General features: G+C 35.7%; 1 protein-coding gene across 6 annotated transcripts in view; it reads right to left on the reverse strand.

Moving 5' to 3' along the window:
• Positions 1 to 206: 206 nt before the first annotated feature.
• LOC123533651 (NAD(+) hydrolase sarm1-like) overlaps positions 207 to 19,456 on the reverse strand; it is a 79,380-nt gene continuing 60,130 nt past the window's right edge. For 4 of the 6 annotated variants that reach the window (XM_045315386.2, XM_045315391.2, XM_045315389.2 and 1 more), the window contains 5 exons: positions 15,878 to 16,004; positions 14,383 to 14,572; positions 12,598 to 12,719; positions 11,328 to 11,611; positions 5,499 to 5,630 (listed from right to left, as the gene is read on the reverse strand). In XM_045315386.2, the coding sequence (XP_045171321.2) occupies positions 11,359 to 11,611; positions 12,598 to 12,719; positions 14,383 to 14,572; positions 15,878 to 16,004 (692 nt within the window). In that variant the 3' untranslated portion in view covers positions 5,499 to 5,630; positions 11,328 to 11,358. Of the gene's footprint in view, positions 5,631 to 11,327; positions 11,612 to 12,597; positions 12,720 to 14,382; positions 14,573 to 15,877; positions 16,005 to 19,456 lie in introns of all 6 variants that reach the window. The other 2 variants (XM_045315387.2, XM_045315392.2) reach the window with 2 other exon arrangements.

The raw sequence follows: 19,456 nt of genomic DNA on the forward strand, positions 1-19,456 counted from the left end.
AACGAGGCTTATGTTCTCTGTGATGACTTGATAGAAGACACTGTTTCAGAAATTAATCATCCTTTGCCTTTGATTCATGTGGAGAAGTTGGCAAGTACTTGCAGAGATCAAGTCCGTACTGGTACAGAATCCAGGAACACTGGTCAGGTTAGCTGATAGCTATTACAGAACTGAAATTTTGTTGAAAAAATTGAGAAAAATCCAAATCAAAACACTACAAATACAGCCCTAATTAAAGTAAGCTCTGTTATATATAAGATAGAATGTCTGGATATATAAGAAACAAAATTACATGTACACAATTAAAGTGGCTGAAAACCTAATTAAAAAGCCAAAAAAGCCAAAACTGGCTTTATTGAATTTATTAAGGCATATGAACATAATAAAATCTGCTTATTTATTAACAGAAAATAATGTATGGTTGCTAAATGAAAAGATATAAGCAGGATTTTTTTCAAAATGAACATAGGTAATCAACTTATTACATCTAATATGAGAAGTAATCAAGGCTTTGCAATATGAACTTTATAAATTGTATCTCAACTGAAAAGAATAAAGGCTTCCCAATATAAACATGATATTTTGTAACATAATATTTTGTGGCTAAACTGAAAAGTAAACCAGGCTTCCCAATATGAACATAATAATATTTCAACTAAACTGAAACATAAACAAGGCTTTTCAATATGAACATAATACTAGTACATGTATATTGTAAATGAATTGAGAAGTAACCAACGCTTTGCAGTATGAACATCATAATATTCTAACTAAACTGAAATGTAAACAAGGCTTTACCAATATGAACATAATAAATTGTGACTAAATTGAAAAGAATAACGTCTTTGCAACATGAACATAATATACCATGGCTAAGCTAAAAAGTAAACAAGGCTTTGCAATATGAACTTAATGTATTGTGGCTAAACTGAAAAGTAATTGTGGCCTTTTATTATGCACATGCACTGATTATTTTTTTATTTACATAGCTTAGCAAGAACTGAAACATGTGTACAAAGAAAGGTTGCTTGGCAACAAAAATAATAATAGACAGACTACCTAAAGCAAATAAATACAGCAGGAAAATGACTTTCAGGAACTGCAATCATTTTAAATAACTTGCAATAATCACTGATTAAACATAGCTGGTATACATTAATATAGATGAAAAACTAACAAAAACAAATTAGCCGCGCCATGAGAAAACCAACATAGTGCGTTTGCGACCAGCATGGATCCAGACCAGCCTGCGCATCTGTGCAGTCTGGTCAGGATCCATGCTGTTCGCTAACAGTTTCTCTAGTTGCAATAGGCTTTGAAAGCGAACAGTATGGATCCTGACCAGACTGTGCGAATGCGCAGGCTGGTCTGGATCCATGCTTGTCGCAAACGCACCATGTTGGTTTTCTCATGGTGCGGCTCAAATGTTATTAAAGTGATACACACAAAAGAATTTTGTAGTATGACTAACATTTAAAGAAGGCAAGGTTTTATTAAATCTTTGGTTTGCCTTTAAGTAGACAAAAAACTCAATCAAAGCAAGTGACCAAATTTCAAAGGCTTCAGTCTTTCCTTTTATAGTAAAAATTATGTTGTCATTCTATGAACATAACAACATACCATTCATATCAAAACTAAAAGTAGTATTAGAAGTAACATATTGTTAGAATATACATCAATATATTACTCCATAAAGTTCTAATCTTTCAACACATCCGTGTGTTTGGTCGTTTGTTTAAGTCAGAGCCACACAATTTAGCTTTTAGTGCAAGTTGATTACATGAAATAAATGTTATCATCTTCATACTGGCTCTTAATTAGAAAGAAATATTTAAAACTATCTCGACACTTTCAAACACTGGCTTACATGACAAACGCATATTTGAGGACAGAACTCGGTGCAATAAATGTTATATCAGACAATCTGGGTCCAAGGTTAAAATAAGTTTGTAGACCAGTCTCTAAAGTCTGGTATTTGATTGGTTGTTTCTGAGTACAAATTGGACATTGACCAATGGCAAGCTTGAATTCTTAGACTGGTCTACAAACTCAAGTTTATAAAACTGAAGCCAGATTTACACATACTGGTTCTTATGGATATACTTGCACATCTGTTCTGGTTGTTTGCTCAAACACATAAAAGTCTCACATTCAAATGTGACTTACTTCTTTGTTTATTTTTGTGCCATATAACCCTATATTTCAAAAGTGTTAGTATTTGATTGTGACTTTTACCCAATAGTAGCTCATTCTCACTGTCCTTTAACAACATACAAAAATAATTCTGAGGGTAATTTACAGCCATGTCTCCTCCCCAATGAGAAATGGACTACTGACCAAAACTATATAGTGCTGATCACTGTGTAATGAGGTAGGGACAGAACTGGAAAACTATTCAAAAACAATATAAGGATCCAACAACAATAACAACATCTTTTTTCTGCAGACCTAATAATGTTCAGTCATTCTTAAGTCACACTGACTCGATTAAGGCAACTTTCCAAGCTTTAAATAATGGAGGAAACACCAGGTGCTCCTTTGTGCATTACTTCATTGCTGGTATCTCTGACCAGTTTATTAAGGTAGTTCTGCATGTTCCAGTAAAAACATTTTCTACAATGTAAAATTTATATAAACCCTGATATTTCAAAACTTAAGAAAGCATACTAAGTCTTGGAAAACTTTGCAAATAAAACAGCTTGGCTTTTTGTTAGCCTGATTTGAAACATTTGACCCTATTACAAGTTTTCATAATAGTCTATGGGTAAATCAAAATTTCGATAACATTTTTGCGCTTAAAAATTTTTCTACAATGTAGATATTAATGAAACTTCTCACAGTCATAATACATATATGATTTACTATATATGATGAAATAAAATGTATAGGTCTGCATGTTTTTCAATGAGATATTTGCCTATGATTACAGTGATCCGCACATTTCAGGCTCATTGCTATAAACACAATCTGGAACTTTTTAACAAGTCAAACTTTTTAATATCATATTTTATCTTTAAGAAGATAGTAAAGTTGCCATTTTAATAAATTCAAAGTTGCCATTTTTTTTCATAAACTGCTTTTCATTTCTGGACGCAGAGCCCAGGCTTTATTCTACAGTTTGTGGATAAACAGCATTATTTTGTTACTTCTGGTTTAACAAACGTGCAGAACCACCTTAACATAAGGTATTTAACTTGTACTGACAACTGGCAATTTCTGCTCAATCAGGTATTCTCCAAATGTGGTTACGGCTCCCGGTTGGTACCAAAAGCTGTGTTCTCTTACCAGCTATGTTATTTAACAGGTAAACAATACCAAAAAGGTTTACAAAATTTACACAATCATACAGACATCGCAAACTGTCACTTAATATTATGCATGCAACTGATCAAGCCAGAGTCGCCTCATTTCCTTTCCCAACTCACTTCTTGTGCTTTCATCCTGTTCAAATATATATAAATCATAACGCATTAAAAAGCTCAAACAAAAATGGTGACCATAGTTAACAATTTTTTCCTCACGTAGTTCAATATCATATAAATGCTATATTTGTTAATTTTTAAATGTATCTTTAAATAATAACCAGAATTTTAACAGTTTTATATAAAAATGCTGTAATTTAAAATACATGGAATATACTTCAAAAGGACAGAACTGGCTTTTTAAATTGTTAGCGAATTTAATGTTAGTGAACATGAATTCCACAATGGCCCTATAAAATATACTATCTAGCAGCATGTAGCATTTTAAATATACAATATATGACTATCTTGGGTGATTTAAATGCTCAAATATTTTATGTACAATAAAACTAACAAATATCATTCTCAACATCAAATTTAACAATAAAAATTTTCTGATAAAATGTCATGTATGCGCACCGCTATGGATATAAAACAAATGAATTTGTAACAGAATTTGTATAAAGCTTTTATTGTGTGAAACAAGTCCTTAATATAAATTTAATGGAATATGTAATTTTTAGAGTATTAATGTATGGTACAGAAGACTTAAAAACAGCAAATATTAAACTTTCTGTAACTTAAATGAGTGTAAATTTATAATATTAATGAAATTTTGCCGACTTGTCTATAGCTGCAGAATGCATGATCATGCAAATTTTCGTTAATACATAATTCTGTTTAAGATACATTGAGTAAAATGAAGATTTAGCTTTTTAAAGTCTAAGCCTAAGGCTCAGATTTTTAAGGCTGGTGAATACATACTCTGAAACATGTTGGAAATGATAAACAAACAAGCCCCTCCCCAACCCCCTCTTTCATTTTTGGGGCAACTGTGACCTTGGCCTTTGACATACTGACACCAAGAACAAAAGGAGACATCTACTGACGGAAAGCAATCACCCTATCAAGTTTGACTACAGTGGCATAAAATGTTCTTTAATTGTTGAGCAGAAACCTCAATGTCACTGTGGCCTTGACCTTTGATATACTGACCCGATGCCCCCATGCTCCCCCCACACACACAAAAGAAAAGGGGGACATCTACTGACCAAAAGCGATCATCTTATTTAGTTTGACCATTGTGAGACCAAACATTCTCTAGGTATTGATTGGAAACCAAATGGTATACCAACTGACAGACCAACAATGAGCATAAACGTACATTATACAGGGGTTTTGGCAGATAATCAGTGCTGCTTTTCATTTCTTTGTCATATATACATTCCATATTGATTTCTGTGTAAATGAACATTTTCAAATATTTTACCACAATGAGAAGCTTTTACAAGTTAAAATGTAATAAATGCATGCATGAACTACCATAATGTACATGATATCTATATATATTTAAAACCAGTGTATATATGTAACAAATATATCTGTTTTTTATTGCCTGAACACATCACATAATTATGCACAATTTCATGATAGAACTTTGTTTTAAATTACTGTCATTTTCAATTCATTCCACAGATGTATACTGAATATTCAAAACATATCAAAAGTTTAACCTGCCATAGTAATATAAATTAGCAGAAATAAAGAATATTTTCAATTATTTTTACAATGCTATATATTTAAATAAACATAATTTTAGGAAATAATTTCTGTCGTCATTCCATCTTAATTCTACAACAAAGTTCAATCTCAATCTGTGCATTAATTCGAAAATAATTCAATACATATACTCGTGCTACTGTGTGCATAGTTACCTCCCTTTACACTATAAACCGAATAAAGTTGATAAAATGTGCTTGGAGTGATATCCCTCTACACAATATATGAAAAATGTTTATAATATGTGTACAGAGTGTTCACTTCACACAATATTAAAAGTTGATCATACATGTCTATGAGGTTATCTCCCTTAACCCATATAATGTTGGTAACATGTTTATAGAGTAATCTCCCTTCACACAACATGACTTTTGGTAATATGTGCTTGGAGTTGTCTCCCTTTATTACTCAACCTTGTCAGTGTGTTTCTCCTTCTTTGTGGCTTTCTCTGAAGCCAAACTGCATACCCGCACCTCTTTCTTCTCATGTTTATCATGAACTGGTTCTGGGCCCGGTAAGCTCAAAGGTTGTGATGGTGCTATTTGCGCTTGACCGCAGATGAATTTGTTCAGTTTGTCTATACATGCATCCTGATAATCATGAATCCACCTGTCAAAACAAAACAGGAATACCTTGAACCGCGCCATGAGAAAACCAACATAGTACGTTTGCAACCAGCATGGATCCAGACCATCCTGCACATCTGCACAGTCTGGTCAGGATCCATGCTGTTAACTTACGGTTTCTCTAATTGCAAAAGGCTTTGAAAGTGAACAGCATGGATCCTGACCAGACTGCACAGATGCGCAGGCTGGTCTGGATCCATGCTGGTCGCAAACGCACTATGTTGGTTTTCTCATGGTGCAGGGATTATACCTATCTATTATTTGTAATCATCTGAAACACTAGATAAGTTTTATTGTGAAATCATTAACCTTTACCCTGTTAAATTTCTAAAATGGACTGGTCTATCATTCAATTTGGGCAGTACCATTTATTATTGGTAGGGGTGTTCACTGAAAATCACTTAAGTGTTGTACGTGGCCATTAACTGTTACCTATTGTAATCATGGGTTGCATACACACAAAAGAATTTTAATACTAGTAGCCGCGGAGCAGGGCTTTAACTGTAAACTGTGGTACATGTATGTACTGTTATAAAAATCATGTGCACCAGCATAAATTATATTCTGATATCATTATAATCTGCAAAGTTAGGAAATACGTAATTTTGAAATGTTTTTCAAGAAATACATCAATAAACAAATATAAATATCATTTTGTCTGAACTTAACAAGGGAGCAATGATGGCCCTAGATGGCTCACCTGAATTTCAGAGCTTAAACAGGCTAGACCTGGTGTGAAACTTTGACTTAGGACCATAATATACTAGAGGTGTCAAAAGTTCTAGCAGCAAAGCAAGTTGATAACATGAACTAGTCTAACAGATGACAAATAGTTCAGCCACTATATGTTAACTCTTAGGTCTTTAAAATTGTTGGAAAAACACATTTAGACAATTTGACAAAGTGTAATTGAGATGCATCCAGCCGTTCAAGAGAAGTTATTTAAAGGTATTTTTATATATAGATATTATGCATAACAATGCTACAGATCAAGTCTGGTGATGATCCATCAGGAATTTCATGAGAAGAAGACATTTAATGGCATTCTAATATTTAGCTCTAGCAGCTCCTGAAAGGGGCCAAGCACTCCCATTTGAATAAAATTGGAAGAGAACCTTATAATGATGCTACAGACCATTTAGGTTGATTACAATCCATCCAGCTCATTAGAAGAAGTTATTTAAAGATTTTTCTATTTTTAGCTCTGCCAGGCCCTAAAAGGGGCCAAGTCGAAAATTTGAACAAACTTGATAGAGGACCATGCCAGGATGCTACTGAACAAGTTTGGTGCAATTCTGACCACAGCTTTTATAGGGGATGTTGTCTGAAGAAAAGTGTGGATGAACAAACAGACAACGGATTGACAGTGAGTGACCACATTAGCTCACCCCAAGCTCTTCGTGCTCAGGTGATCTAAAAATAAAGACTAATTTAAAAGTCTTGTTTAAAGAAGATAAAATTTTATAGACTTAAACCTGAAAATAAATCATGGCATGTGCCATGGTACAGACTAAAATATCATGATATACCACTGCATGAATGTAAGTCATTATACCCAAACTTAGGGACAATGAGGGAAATAAACAAGAGGACCATGATGGTCCTGAATCGCTCACCTCTTCCCACATGACCCAGTTTTGAGTATGACGTTGTTTTTTCTATTATTTGACATAGTGACCTAGTTTTTGAGCTCATGTGACCCAGTTTTGAATACGACCTAGATATTATCAAGATAAAAATTCTGACCAATTTTCATGAAGATCCATTGAAAAATATGGTCTCTAGAGAGGTCACAAGGTTTTTCTATTATTTGACCTATTGACCTAGTTTTCGAAGGTACGTGACCCTGTTTTGAACTTTACCTAGATATCATCAAGGTGCACATTCTCACTAATTTTCATGAAGATCTCATGAAAAATATGGCCTCTAGAGAGGTCACAAGGTTTTTCTATTTTTATACCTACTTGCCTAGTTTTTCACCGCACGTGACCCAGTTTCGAACTTGACCTAGATATCATCAGATCAATTTTCATGAAGATCCATTGAAAAATATGGCCTCTAGAGAGGTCAAAAGATTTTAATAGTTTTAGACCTACTGACCTAGTTTTTGACCGCAGTTGACCCAGTTTCAAACTTGACCTAGATATCATCAAGATGAACATTCAGACCAACTTTCATACAGATCCCATGAAAAGTATGGCCTCTAGAGATGTCACAAGGTTTTTATATTATTTGACCTACTGACCTAGTTTTTAATAGCACGTGACCCAGTTTCAAACTTGACCTAGATATCATCAAGGTGAACATTCTGACCAATTTTCATAAAGATCCATTCAAGGGTATGGCCTCTAGAGAGGTCACAAGGTTTTTCTCTTTCAAGACCTACTGACCTAGTTTTTGATTGCAGTTGACCCAGTTTCAAACTTGACCTATATATCATCAAGATAAACATTCAGACCAACTTTCATACATATCCCATGAAAAATATGACCTCTAGAGAGGTCACAATGTTTTTTCATTATTTGACCTACTGACCTACTTTTTGATGGCACGTGACCTACTTTCGAACTTGACCTAGATATCATCAAGATGAACATTCTGACCAATTTTTTTGAAGATCCATTCACAAGTATGGCCTCTAGAGAGGTCACAAGGTTTTTCTATTTTTAGACCTACTGACCTAGTTTTTGGTCGTACGTGACCCACTTTCGAACTTGACCTAGATATCATCAAGATAAACATTCAGACCAACTTTCAGACAGATCCCATGAAAAATATGACCTCTAGAGAGGTCACAAGGTTTTTCTATTATTTGACCTACTGACCTAGTTTTTGATGGCACGTGACCCACTTTCGAACTTGACTTAGATATCATCAAGGTGAACATTCTGATCAATTTTCATGAAGATCTCATGAAACATATGGCCTCTAGAGAGGTCACAAGGTTTTTCTATTTTTAGACCTACTGACCTAGTTTTTGACCGCAGTTGACCCAGTTTCGAACTTGACCTAGATATCATCAAGATGAACATTCAGACCAACTTTTATATAGATCCCATAAAAAATATGGCCTTTAGAGAGGTCACAAGGTTTTTCTATTATTTGACCTACTGACCTAGTTTTTGAAGGCACGTGACCCAGTTTCGAACTTGACCTAGATATCATCAAGGTGAACGTTCTGACCAATTTTCATGAAGATCTTTTGAAATATATGGCCTCTAGAGAGGTCACAAGGTTTTTCTATTTTTAGACCTACTGACCTAGTTTTTGAAGGCACGTGACCCAATTTCGAACATGACCTAGATATCATCAAGATGAACATTCAGACCAACTTTCATAAAGATCCCACAAAAATGTGACCTCTAGAGTGGTCACAAGCAAAAGTTTACGGACGCACGGACGGACGGACGACGGACGACGGACGCTGCGTGATCACAAAAGCTCACCTTGTCACTATGTGACAGGTGAGCTAAAAAGGTGAAAGGGAAGCTAAAAGCCATTTCACATACACCCTGAATCAACACAAAGTCCAAACCTGTCCATATTTTTTCAAGAATGGCTAGGGCTTTCATTTAATCAGAATTTTGATCTTATTCTCTGGATTAAATGCATAAATCCACAACTTGTGGATAAATGTGACCTTTTTTGCTTCTTTGGACCAAAGTTGGTAACTCAATTAGAATTTAAATATGTGTCTTTTTCGGTTTTGGTTTTGTTTTACTTTTCCTTTACAATTTGGCATATATTTGAAACAGTCAATTGATAATAATGCACTCTAATTATTTTCAGTTTGGTGTATATGTGAAATGGCCATAATAGCCAAACAAAACTGTCAATAAAAAGCGTTCAAATAAAGCATGCCACAGATTCCCATTAACAATTAAATGGTTAGTGAATTAAGTGAAAGCAACTATGAGAACAATGTTAGAAGGTTAATGCAACGTATTAAGCAAATCAAGTTCATCGTACATTAGCAAACAACATTCTTCTCAAACATACAAACCATTTTGATAAAACTGCAATGAATTTTGATCAAATAGGAAAAGTTTGTTTGTTTCTTTGCATTTAACACTGCTTTTATAACAGTATTTCAGTTATGTAACAGCGAGCATTTAACCTAACCAGTGTTCCTGGATTCTGTACCAGTTCTGTACCAGTACAAACCTGTTCTCCACAAGTAACTGCCAACTTCCCCACATGAATCAGAGGTGGAGGGCGAATGATTTCAGACACAATGTCTTTTATCAAATCGTCAAACGGAGAACATACGCTTTGCCCAGGGCTCAAACTCACAACCCTGAGATCAATAAGAAAAGAGTTAAAAATATTGTTTTCTCAAACATTCTTCAGTGAATTGTTTAATTAAGACTTAAGTCACACCAATGCGGTAGGTTTCAAATGACAAAGTCCAGGCTTTTACTGATGGAAAAAGACATATTCGCCAAAACTGCAATTTTGAAAATTTTCTGTCAGGTGCTCCAGATCTGACTCAATAATTCTGTAGCATTATATTCTGTGCCTTGGTTTCATCTTTTCAAGTTTCAACAGCAAAATGAAACCTTGACAAAATCAACAGCATTACAACACAAAGTTGGTCTGGAAAATCCTGGAGTGAATAGCCAAAACTATTACATGACTCCTAATATAAAACCACCAGTTCACAGCTTATGCTATTGACTGGTCTATAGTTCAACACTAATTTAGCTGAGATAAAGTAAAAACTTGAAGTAAAAAATATGAATATTTATTTCTGATGTCATGTAATAATAACACTTCCTGAATGGCTTGCCAGTCAATAGTCAAACTACTGGTCCATGCAGGCCCGGATCTCCTACCCCAGTTGACTATGAAGTGACCTATACTATTAAAATTGCAACAAAATATTTTGGCAAAAGATTAATATTTTCTCAAAATTTAGACCCAAAAATGCAGCAGAGGCCATCATTTCGTATCTACAGTTAAACATTTTCCAGGGATAGACCTCCTGACTGCAAATGCACTTCAAAATTTATACAAAAAAGCACAAGAGGCCATTTCTGATTTTATACTTATGTTTCAAAATTTTTAGGGGAACACAACCTGACCTCCTAACACAAGCAGAAGGCCCCCTCATTTACCTACCCCAGCACTAGGTGCCTCACTGGTGACGCATTCATGCTAAAAACAATGGTGTCCCCTTTATCCCCCCCCATCCCACCCATTCAAATATTCCTTGGATCCGGGCCAGCCATGGTCCATAGAACCTCCAACCATAGTTTCTAAGTGTATACTGTAAATCTACTTACATTTGCATGTTATTATTATCCACTTGACTATGCAGTCATGTTTAGCTTCTTTACACATTAAATTGCTGTTGATATTAAATATCCCCATAAAATGCACGCAAAAGAATTACAGCATGTATAGTGCTAAATTATATAAAAATGAAAAATGTCAATTTAATTTTAAGCTTTCATATAAGTACATTTACAGTATATAAGTTAAGTTTTAATGCGTACACTGGTGAACAAATGATAAGTTAAAATGGGAAAAAAAAATATGGAAAGGGAGGTAATAAGTGGGAGAGGTAAGCTTTCTACTGGTGGAATTGTACTGTAAAAACTCCCTATCTGAAGTAAATACTGCAGATAGTTCATTCTTGCAGTACAGCGTTATTCTACGTAAAATCTTAGTCACATACAAAAATACGCTGATTAGATCACGTCTACAATTTACTCAAGGTACCGCACCAATGAACCAATGATGGGCGTGTCCTCAATTGTCCAATCTTTCGGTTTCGGAAGCTCAAAACTGTTTTGTGGGGTCAAGTTGCCCTTTGAGCCCCGAGACGATGTGCCCGATACACCCGATGCCGACTTCTTCAATGCCTTGGTATGACACATTTTATCAGGTAACGATTTAAGTTCACCGCGTAGAAAACTCTCTACTTTGTTAATACAGGCATCCTGATACTCATGCACCCATCTAGGAAGTGGATAAAAACAAAGTTATCACTAACATAAAGTATACTGTACTGCATTCAATGGAAGAAAAACTACAAGACTGTGCACTCAATAAAACAATTCAGCACCTCAAACTTGGAATATAAAAAATTTCATTCGAACAAAATGTTACTGTAATAAAATTATAAAGATGTTCAAATCACAGAGACTGATATCTATGTAAGAGAGAAGCTTGAAGGATTTTGTATCTTACACATAATCATAAGAACCAACAATCTGGTAACTTCTGGATAAAAACTTAAAAGAAAGATACTGTTCAATTTTAAAATTTTAAACACTAATGCATCATATCAGCACTTAAAAGAGTAAATATGTTTCTAATTAAGGTACATTTCTTGCAGAATACAGCAAGTCAATGCACAAGACATATAAAGCACATTTTCATTTCTGCACGAGTGTGTGTGTCTCTACAGTAACAAAAGCCTTGCTTTTTTCAAGTCACATAATGCGCAGGTTACTTCAAAGGTGAAGAACAGTTTGTTAATTGGCATGCATTTCCGAAACACCAGACAAATAGCAAAACAGAAGACATACAACAATATATTTTCCATTTTCCAGTACAAAGTTATAATATCATGTAATTCATACCAGTATAACATATCTAAACATGCCATTGCCGCAGACATATTGCAGCTTTCCATATTTTTTTGTTGTTAATTCTTGGTCAAGTGTTCTTTTTCATATGGCTTGATGCTGATTCTTCCAATGGATATGAAGAGGCCAATCAGTTTTGCCAAGAATATGAACCATTTGTTCCAATGTACAAACGTTGTCATTTTTAAAACAAACACAAATATATACACAGACCACAAATAATGTATGAAACCCAAAGAAAAAAAAAATTTCCCAACTCAGTTATTAAACATGTTCACTATCACATCAATAACTGTAGACAAAAGTCAGTCCTGAAACAAAAAATTCATACAGTATAACAAAACCAGTCTATACCTGATTCCGTTAAAATAGCAGACTGGTCGCATATCTTCTGGCAGCTGCTCGGGTTCTGGCCAATCACAGTTATCGAGGATCGGTATAATGTTACACTGGCTTTCCAATGCTGTTACTATCTCCTACAAAAATTTACAGCATTTCAAACAGATTCAAAAAAAAAAAAAGAAATTTAACAAGAGTAAATCATTTCATTAACAAACTAATTTTTTGTTATATCCTTTACCCATTAAATATAGTTTCTAGAGGTGGGGTAAGGATTCGGGGCCTCCGTGCCAACTGACAACAAATCACTTGCCCCTCACCAATGTGGGTTCAAGCCTTGCTTGGGGTATTGAATTCGTGATGTGAGAAAATCATCCAGCTGCCTTACGGAAGGTCTGTGGTTCTAACAAGAGCTGTCAGTGGACAGCTCGCTCGACTATTCTCAGTGCTTGACAGTATAATATAAGCAATGAGTAAAACTTTAACATTACAATAAGCATATTCTAAGTCGAAAAGGGGCCATAATTCAGTCAAAATGCTTGATAGAGTTGCCTCCTCCTTTTTACAGACTGGGGTCATGATGGTAAACAAGTATGCAAAATATGAAAGCAATATCTCAATGGACTTTGAAAATATTTGGGGTGGTATGCAAACTTTAACATTTATTCTAAGTCGAAAAGGGGCCATAATTCAGTCAAAATGCTTGATAGAGTTGCCTCCTCCTTTTTACAGACTGGGGTCATGATGGTAAATAAGTATGCAAAATATGAAAGCAATATCTCGATAGATTTTGAAAATATCTGGGGTGGTACGCAAACTTTAACATTTATTCTAAGTCGAAAAGGGGCCATAATTCAGTCAAAATGCTTGATAGAGTTGCCTCCTCCTTTTTACAGACCGGAGTCATGATGGTAAACAAGTATGCAAAATATGAAAGCAATATCTATCTCAATGGACTTTGAAAATATTTGGGGTGGTACGCAAACTTTAACATTTGTGTGACGCTCACGCTCACGCCGACGCCGGGGCAAGTAGGATAGCTCCCCTATTCTTCGAATAGTCGAGCTAATAAAAAGGGGTCCGCTGGGCACCATCAAAATCTGGAGAGTCGCCATATAACCTATAATTGCATCAGTGTGATGTTAAACCTAACAAAAAAAAGAGGTTAGAATTATACCTAATTATGCATGTCAGACTGCTACTGGCAAAATTTGTCTGACACCCCTTAGTGTAGGATGACTCTCATGCTATAAGTGATGTATGAATGAATGTGTAAATTCGTACCCTTCTATAAGATCAAGGTCTTTCATTTTATTTCATTTCTCCTATTATTTGTAGAAGGCAAGAAAAAAGAATCTATCACTGGTTATAGGTGAGAAGAGACAGACAAAATTTATCGGTAGTTTGAGCTATTGAACAAATTACATCATAATATTTTAGGTATTCTGCCGTACAGGTATTCTGCCAGGATCAGTTCATAAGTGCATGTATGTTCAAATAATCCAAGTTAAAGAGAATGAAATTCTACTGTATTTGGCTCTCATGTAGCTGTTTGACTGCAATTAGGTGATAAAATGAATTTACCCAGCCGGATACCAGTAGTGCAAGTTCTATACTCAACTTTATCATAAATGATTTAGGGATGAAACTTAAGATGGCTGCTTCAGACAAGTTGAAATTAGAGCAAAAAAATCATCTTGGAAAGTGTGATGACTGTCTGCTTAAGGCAGGTGGCTACATAACACTGGTGGCATTTAAGGCAAGTTCGGCTGTATACAAAGAAATGCAAAGAATTCATACCTTATGTACCCAATCCTGTCTGTCCATATCCCCGATGCATCTGTCCAAGGCATTGGTGGTCAATACGAGTAGAAAGTGTTTGGCTAGTTTGATATTCATGAGCAGATTTTCATCAAACTTTCCTGCTCTCAGTCGATCAATGTCAAGGAAGACTGAAAATCCTCGCAGCTGTAGATGCACCTTCAACAAACTGCAAACAGATATCATTGATATAATATTAATATTTCACACTGTTACTTTGCAATAGCTAAATAAATATCACTATTTTTTATTTGGTTTTATGTCATATTTTGATAATTTTAGGACAAGGCAATTCTCCAAGCTGACAGAAGACCCAAAGTGCCCCTTTATCATAGATGGACATGTTTAGAAAAAATGACCTTCCATAAGACATCCACCTAGTGTCTCTGCAGATCTTAGGAATGCATCTGCAGGTCAAGGACAGATGGCCAGGCTAGCACCACAATCTATACTTGATCTAGTCACAAAGCTATTGGTCTTAATATCACAACATGAACCTTGCTTAACTTTGAGTCAAACAAACCTGGCTAGCTTTAATCCTGTAGATCTTCTATAAGTTATGAGTAGCTCAAATATCAAGGTCAGCACCATAATCTATATCTGATCTGGTTTCAACGCCACATCTTAACTAGATTTGCTCATAGTAACATTAACCCAGCCAGCTGTGACCCTGTACATTTTCTGTAACATACCAGTACATCTACTGGTAGAGGACAAATGGCAAGTCTAGTCTGCACTTCAATTTACAGTGGAACTCTGACCACTTAACCTTATCATGCTGGACACGATTGATTCTGCCTTTGTCACCCGTGTAGATCATGATCAGCCTGCACATCCATGCAGTCTGATCATGATCTGCACTGTTTGCCATTCAGTCAGTACCTTTTTGTATGCACCCCTTTTAACAGTTAATGGTACTGTCTAAATTGAAAGATGGACAAGTTCATTATAGAAATTTAGCAGGGTAAATCATTGATGGCTCAAGCACCTGCACTGACTCAAGCAATTCATTAGGTCACAGCCAATGTCCATATATTCTGGTTTTGACTGCCTGATACCCTGCATAACTGAAGCATTTTGCCCATTGCTTTGCAACTTCAAGGGGTCACTGTTTTATTTTTTTGTTTTTGTTAGGTTTAACTTCACACCGACACAATTATAAGTCATATGGCAACTTTCCAGCTGTCCATGGTGGAAGAAGACCCCAGGTGCCCCTCCATGTATTATTTCATCACAGGTGGGCACCTGGGCAGAACCATTGACCTTTTGTAAGCCAGCTGGATGGCTTCCTTACAGGAATAATTCAACTCCTCAAATGAGGCTCGAACCCACATCAGTGAGGGGCAAGTGATTTGAAGCCAGCGACTTTAATCACTTGGACACTGAGGCCCTCCCCCTCCCCAGTGTTTCACTGTATATTAGATCTAATCACAAGGCCTGATCTTAAGCTTGATTAAGTCAAAGTTAAAGAAACCTAGCTAGCTGAGATCCAGTAGATCTTCTGTAACTTATGAACACATCCACTGGTCGGGGACAGATTGCAAGGCTAGCACCACAATCGATACTCGATCTTGTTACAAGTCCACCAGTACTTCTCAGGTCTGAAAAAATAACTCAAATTAAGACCTTCTGATTCAGCAATATCAAAATAAAACTTAAAGCAAATGGATTTAAAAATCAGCTTCCATGGAAAATACCTGTATTGGCCCCGAGGTTATGAAACTGAGTTTGAAGACCAGTCTAACAACAAAAGCAGCTGATTGGTTGTTGCTGAGCACAAATTTGAATAGACCAATTACTAGGCTGCATCTAGAGACTGGTTTCCAAATTCATTTTTTTCATTGTGTCCCCAGGGTGTCTTATCAGGCAATGATCCAAAAGGAATTGAAACTGCTACAATGAAGAACACTTAACATTTTTAGAAAACAAAAGCACAGACCAAGCCTTTTTACTTATTTTTAAATGCATCACAGACTTCTAAGAATATTTTTGGATGGGGTACCTTTACTCATATGAAAATAATGAATTACTTTATGAAAGTTTCATAGCTAACCTAGTCCTACAAGGCAATTTGTGTGTACATTTTGTATTAGAATGATGAAATTTCATGAAATTTTAGCCTGATCAGGCAAAGTATCTGAAGAAGACAAGGTAAATCTTAAAACAGCTAAATAATCATATTTTATAAGACATCTTAAAAAGCATAATATGACCAGAAATTCCACTTTCTTTTTTAAATTACTACATAGTATACTAACAAGGGTGCAAGATTAAAACACATTCATAAAATTTCATTTTTTTTCTTGTGCAGAATAAAAGCTAAAAGAAAAACATGCAATAACATGAAAGGTCATCTTTACAGTGAAATATTGAATATTATAATTACAGGTGAACTCCGTTAACTTGAACTCGATGGCACCAGCAAAATTTGTTCGAGTGATTGGTTGTTTAAGTTATCGCTATACAGGGATTTTTCTGGGACCTGACGACGAGTTCAAAAGAAGGCTGGTGTACGAATTATCCGAGTTCGAGTTAACGAAGTTTGATTGTATATATGAATGCATTTCCCAATAAACATGTACTTGTTGACAAACCAGCAGTTCATCAAGTTTCAATAGATACAAAAAATAATTTATGAATATTTAATATTTTTTAAACTGAATGGTTGTATAAAAAGGTTTGGTAAAAGCTGATTCTTGCAAAGGAATGATAAACATATGAGCCGCGCCATGAGAAAACCAACATAGTGGCTTTGCGACCAGCATGGATCCAGACCAGCCTGCGCATCCGCGCAGTCTGGTCAGGATCCATGCTGTTCGCTAACAGTTTCTCTACATGCAATAGGCTTTGACAGCGAACAGCATGGATCCTGACCAGACTGCGCGGATGCGCAGGCTGGTCTGGATCCACGCTGGTCGCAAAGCCACTATGCTGATTTTCTCATGGCACGGCTCAATATTATAAGAAAAGTAAGGCCACATGATACTTAATTTAACAAGAAGTTGGCATATTCTATGCATCTGACCCATTTTTTGCAGGTATGGACGGCCTATCCTAATGGGGCATTATTCCGACAGTAGTCATTCTTTCAAATTTAAAGTTGGCAAAATTATTGACAATTGTCTCATGTATAATAATTGACTGCGACAGAATGATTGTGAAAACTTTGACATTTCTTATAGACATGAAGGTAGTAATTTGCCGGATATGCCTCCATGGTCCACTGGAATGTAGTCCATATCAATATATGTAGCAATTTTCCTGCCTAGTAAAAGCCATTTTCGTGCCAGAGGAATGTCTGTGGATGAGCTGTTATATGCTTCATAAGTTGTGTCGAAGCTGTTTGGTAAAATGAAAGTGAAATTAGGTAATTCCTGAAGTCTACCTATGCAATATTAGTATTTTCATCACATGTCTCAGTCACATGACCATGGTTTCATTGCACTATAGCCAACCCCCTACTTTTATTGGTATTTTTTGATTGCCTAAAGACAGACGTTCTGAATCAGGATAAGGGAAGTCTCCCAGGATTGTGAGGCTAGAAATGCTGATAAAAATATGTTATAAATTATCAAATTATAAACAGTAGGTCAGGTAAGGTAATAATAAAAGTATATTAATTTCAACACTGCATCATCACCCTAAATTCAAACAACAAACAGTAGGTCTTGTCAAACTCTCACACAAGTGAAAGATGTTAGGATTTCAAATTTTAACAAATGTTATTATGTGCTTGTAGCATTGGGGGAGGGGAACTACTTATGAATATTGGTTTAAGTTGTGTTGCCCATTCTACAACAGTTTACTGTTAAGCAAAAAGCTTTATCTAAACTCCAAAACCTCAAACAAACTAGTTTCAGGCAATGAAAGGGATTTCAAAATCAAAAGCTGCTTCTTCTGTTGGTAATTAAACTATCTCCAGTCTCAAAATTAGACCATTTGATTGGTTGCTTGAATCTGACCAATGGTAATAATGCATTTTGAGCTAAAAAATATTGGCTAACAGTTGGCAGGGGCAGAGGAAGGGGTTGGAAGTCCTGACCCAAAGTGTCTGCGTGTAATCTTCAAGCTACAGCAAGTACCCTATGAAAATTGACAACTTAACCCTTAACCTGCTAAATTTCTATAATGGACTGGTCCATCTTTCAGTTTGGACAGTACCACTTATTACTCAAAGGGGTTTTCACTGAAAATTTACTGACTGAATAGCGAACAGTGCAGACCATCATCTTGGTCTGCACTGGTCGCAAAGGCAGAATCATCTGCCGCCAGCAGGCTAAGGGTTAAGTATTCTATGATCTTTGAGAGTTAACCTTTTTCAGTATAAAGGTCACTGTGGCCTTGCCCTTTGACCTACTGACCTGTAAAACAACATGAGTCATCTACTGATCACATTCTATTATCCTATGCAGCCAGACAACTGTGGGCTAAAGTTTTCTTTAGTTATTGAGTGGAAATACCAATCAGTATCAAGGCAACTGTCACCTTGACCGTTGACCTATTGATCCCCAACACAATAGGGTCATCTACTGACCACAGGAAATCAGGTGGAGAAGGAAACCCACAAAAATCAAAATTCCAGATAGCTTTCTGTTTTTTGGCATCTAGCAGCTGATTTCTTACAGCCAAAATTAGTTAAAAGAACTCAAATCCACATCTACAACAGTTTTTACTGACTCTGTGATCATAATACTTACACGGCTTTATCTCTGACATCATGTCATCTGTGTTTACATATTGAATATTACTTTAGATTTAAGGCTATTTAGAAATAAGAGAAAAAGAGAAGAAAAATTGAAAAATATAAAGACTTAAATGATTTGGACAATTAAACAAACCATTAATGTTAGTACATTCATTAAACTTCCATTTAAGATGTGGGACTGAACCCTTATCATGTTAGACACGATTGAACCTGCCTTTGCAACCAATGCAGATCATGCTCAGCCTGCACATCTGTGCAGTCTGATCAAGATCTGCACTGTTCGCTATTCAGTCAGTATCTTTTTGGTATGAACCCCTTTTTACAGATAACAGTACTGTCCAAATTGAA

The sequence above is a fragment of the Mercenaria mercenaria genome, chromosome 12, assembly GCF_021730395.1.
Source record: "Mercenaria mercenaria strain notata chromosome 12, MADL_Memer_1, whole genome shotgun sequence".
In the NCBI taxonomy this organism is placed as follows: Eukaryota; Metazoa; Mollusca; class Bivalvia; order Venerida; family Veneridae; genus Mercenaria; species Mercenaria mercenaria.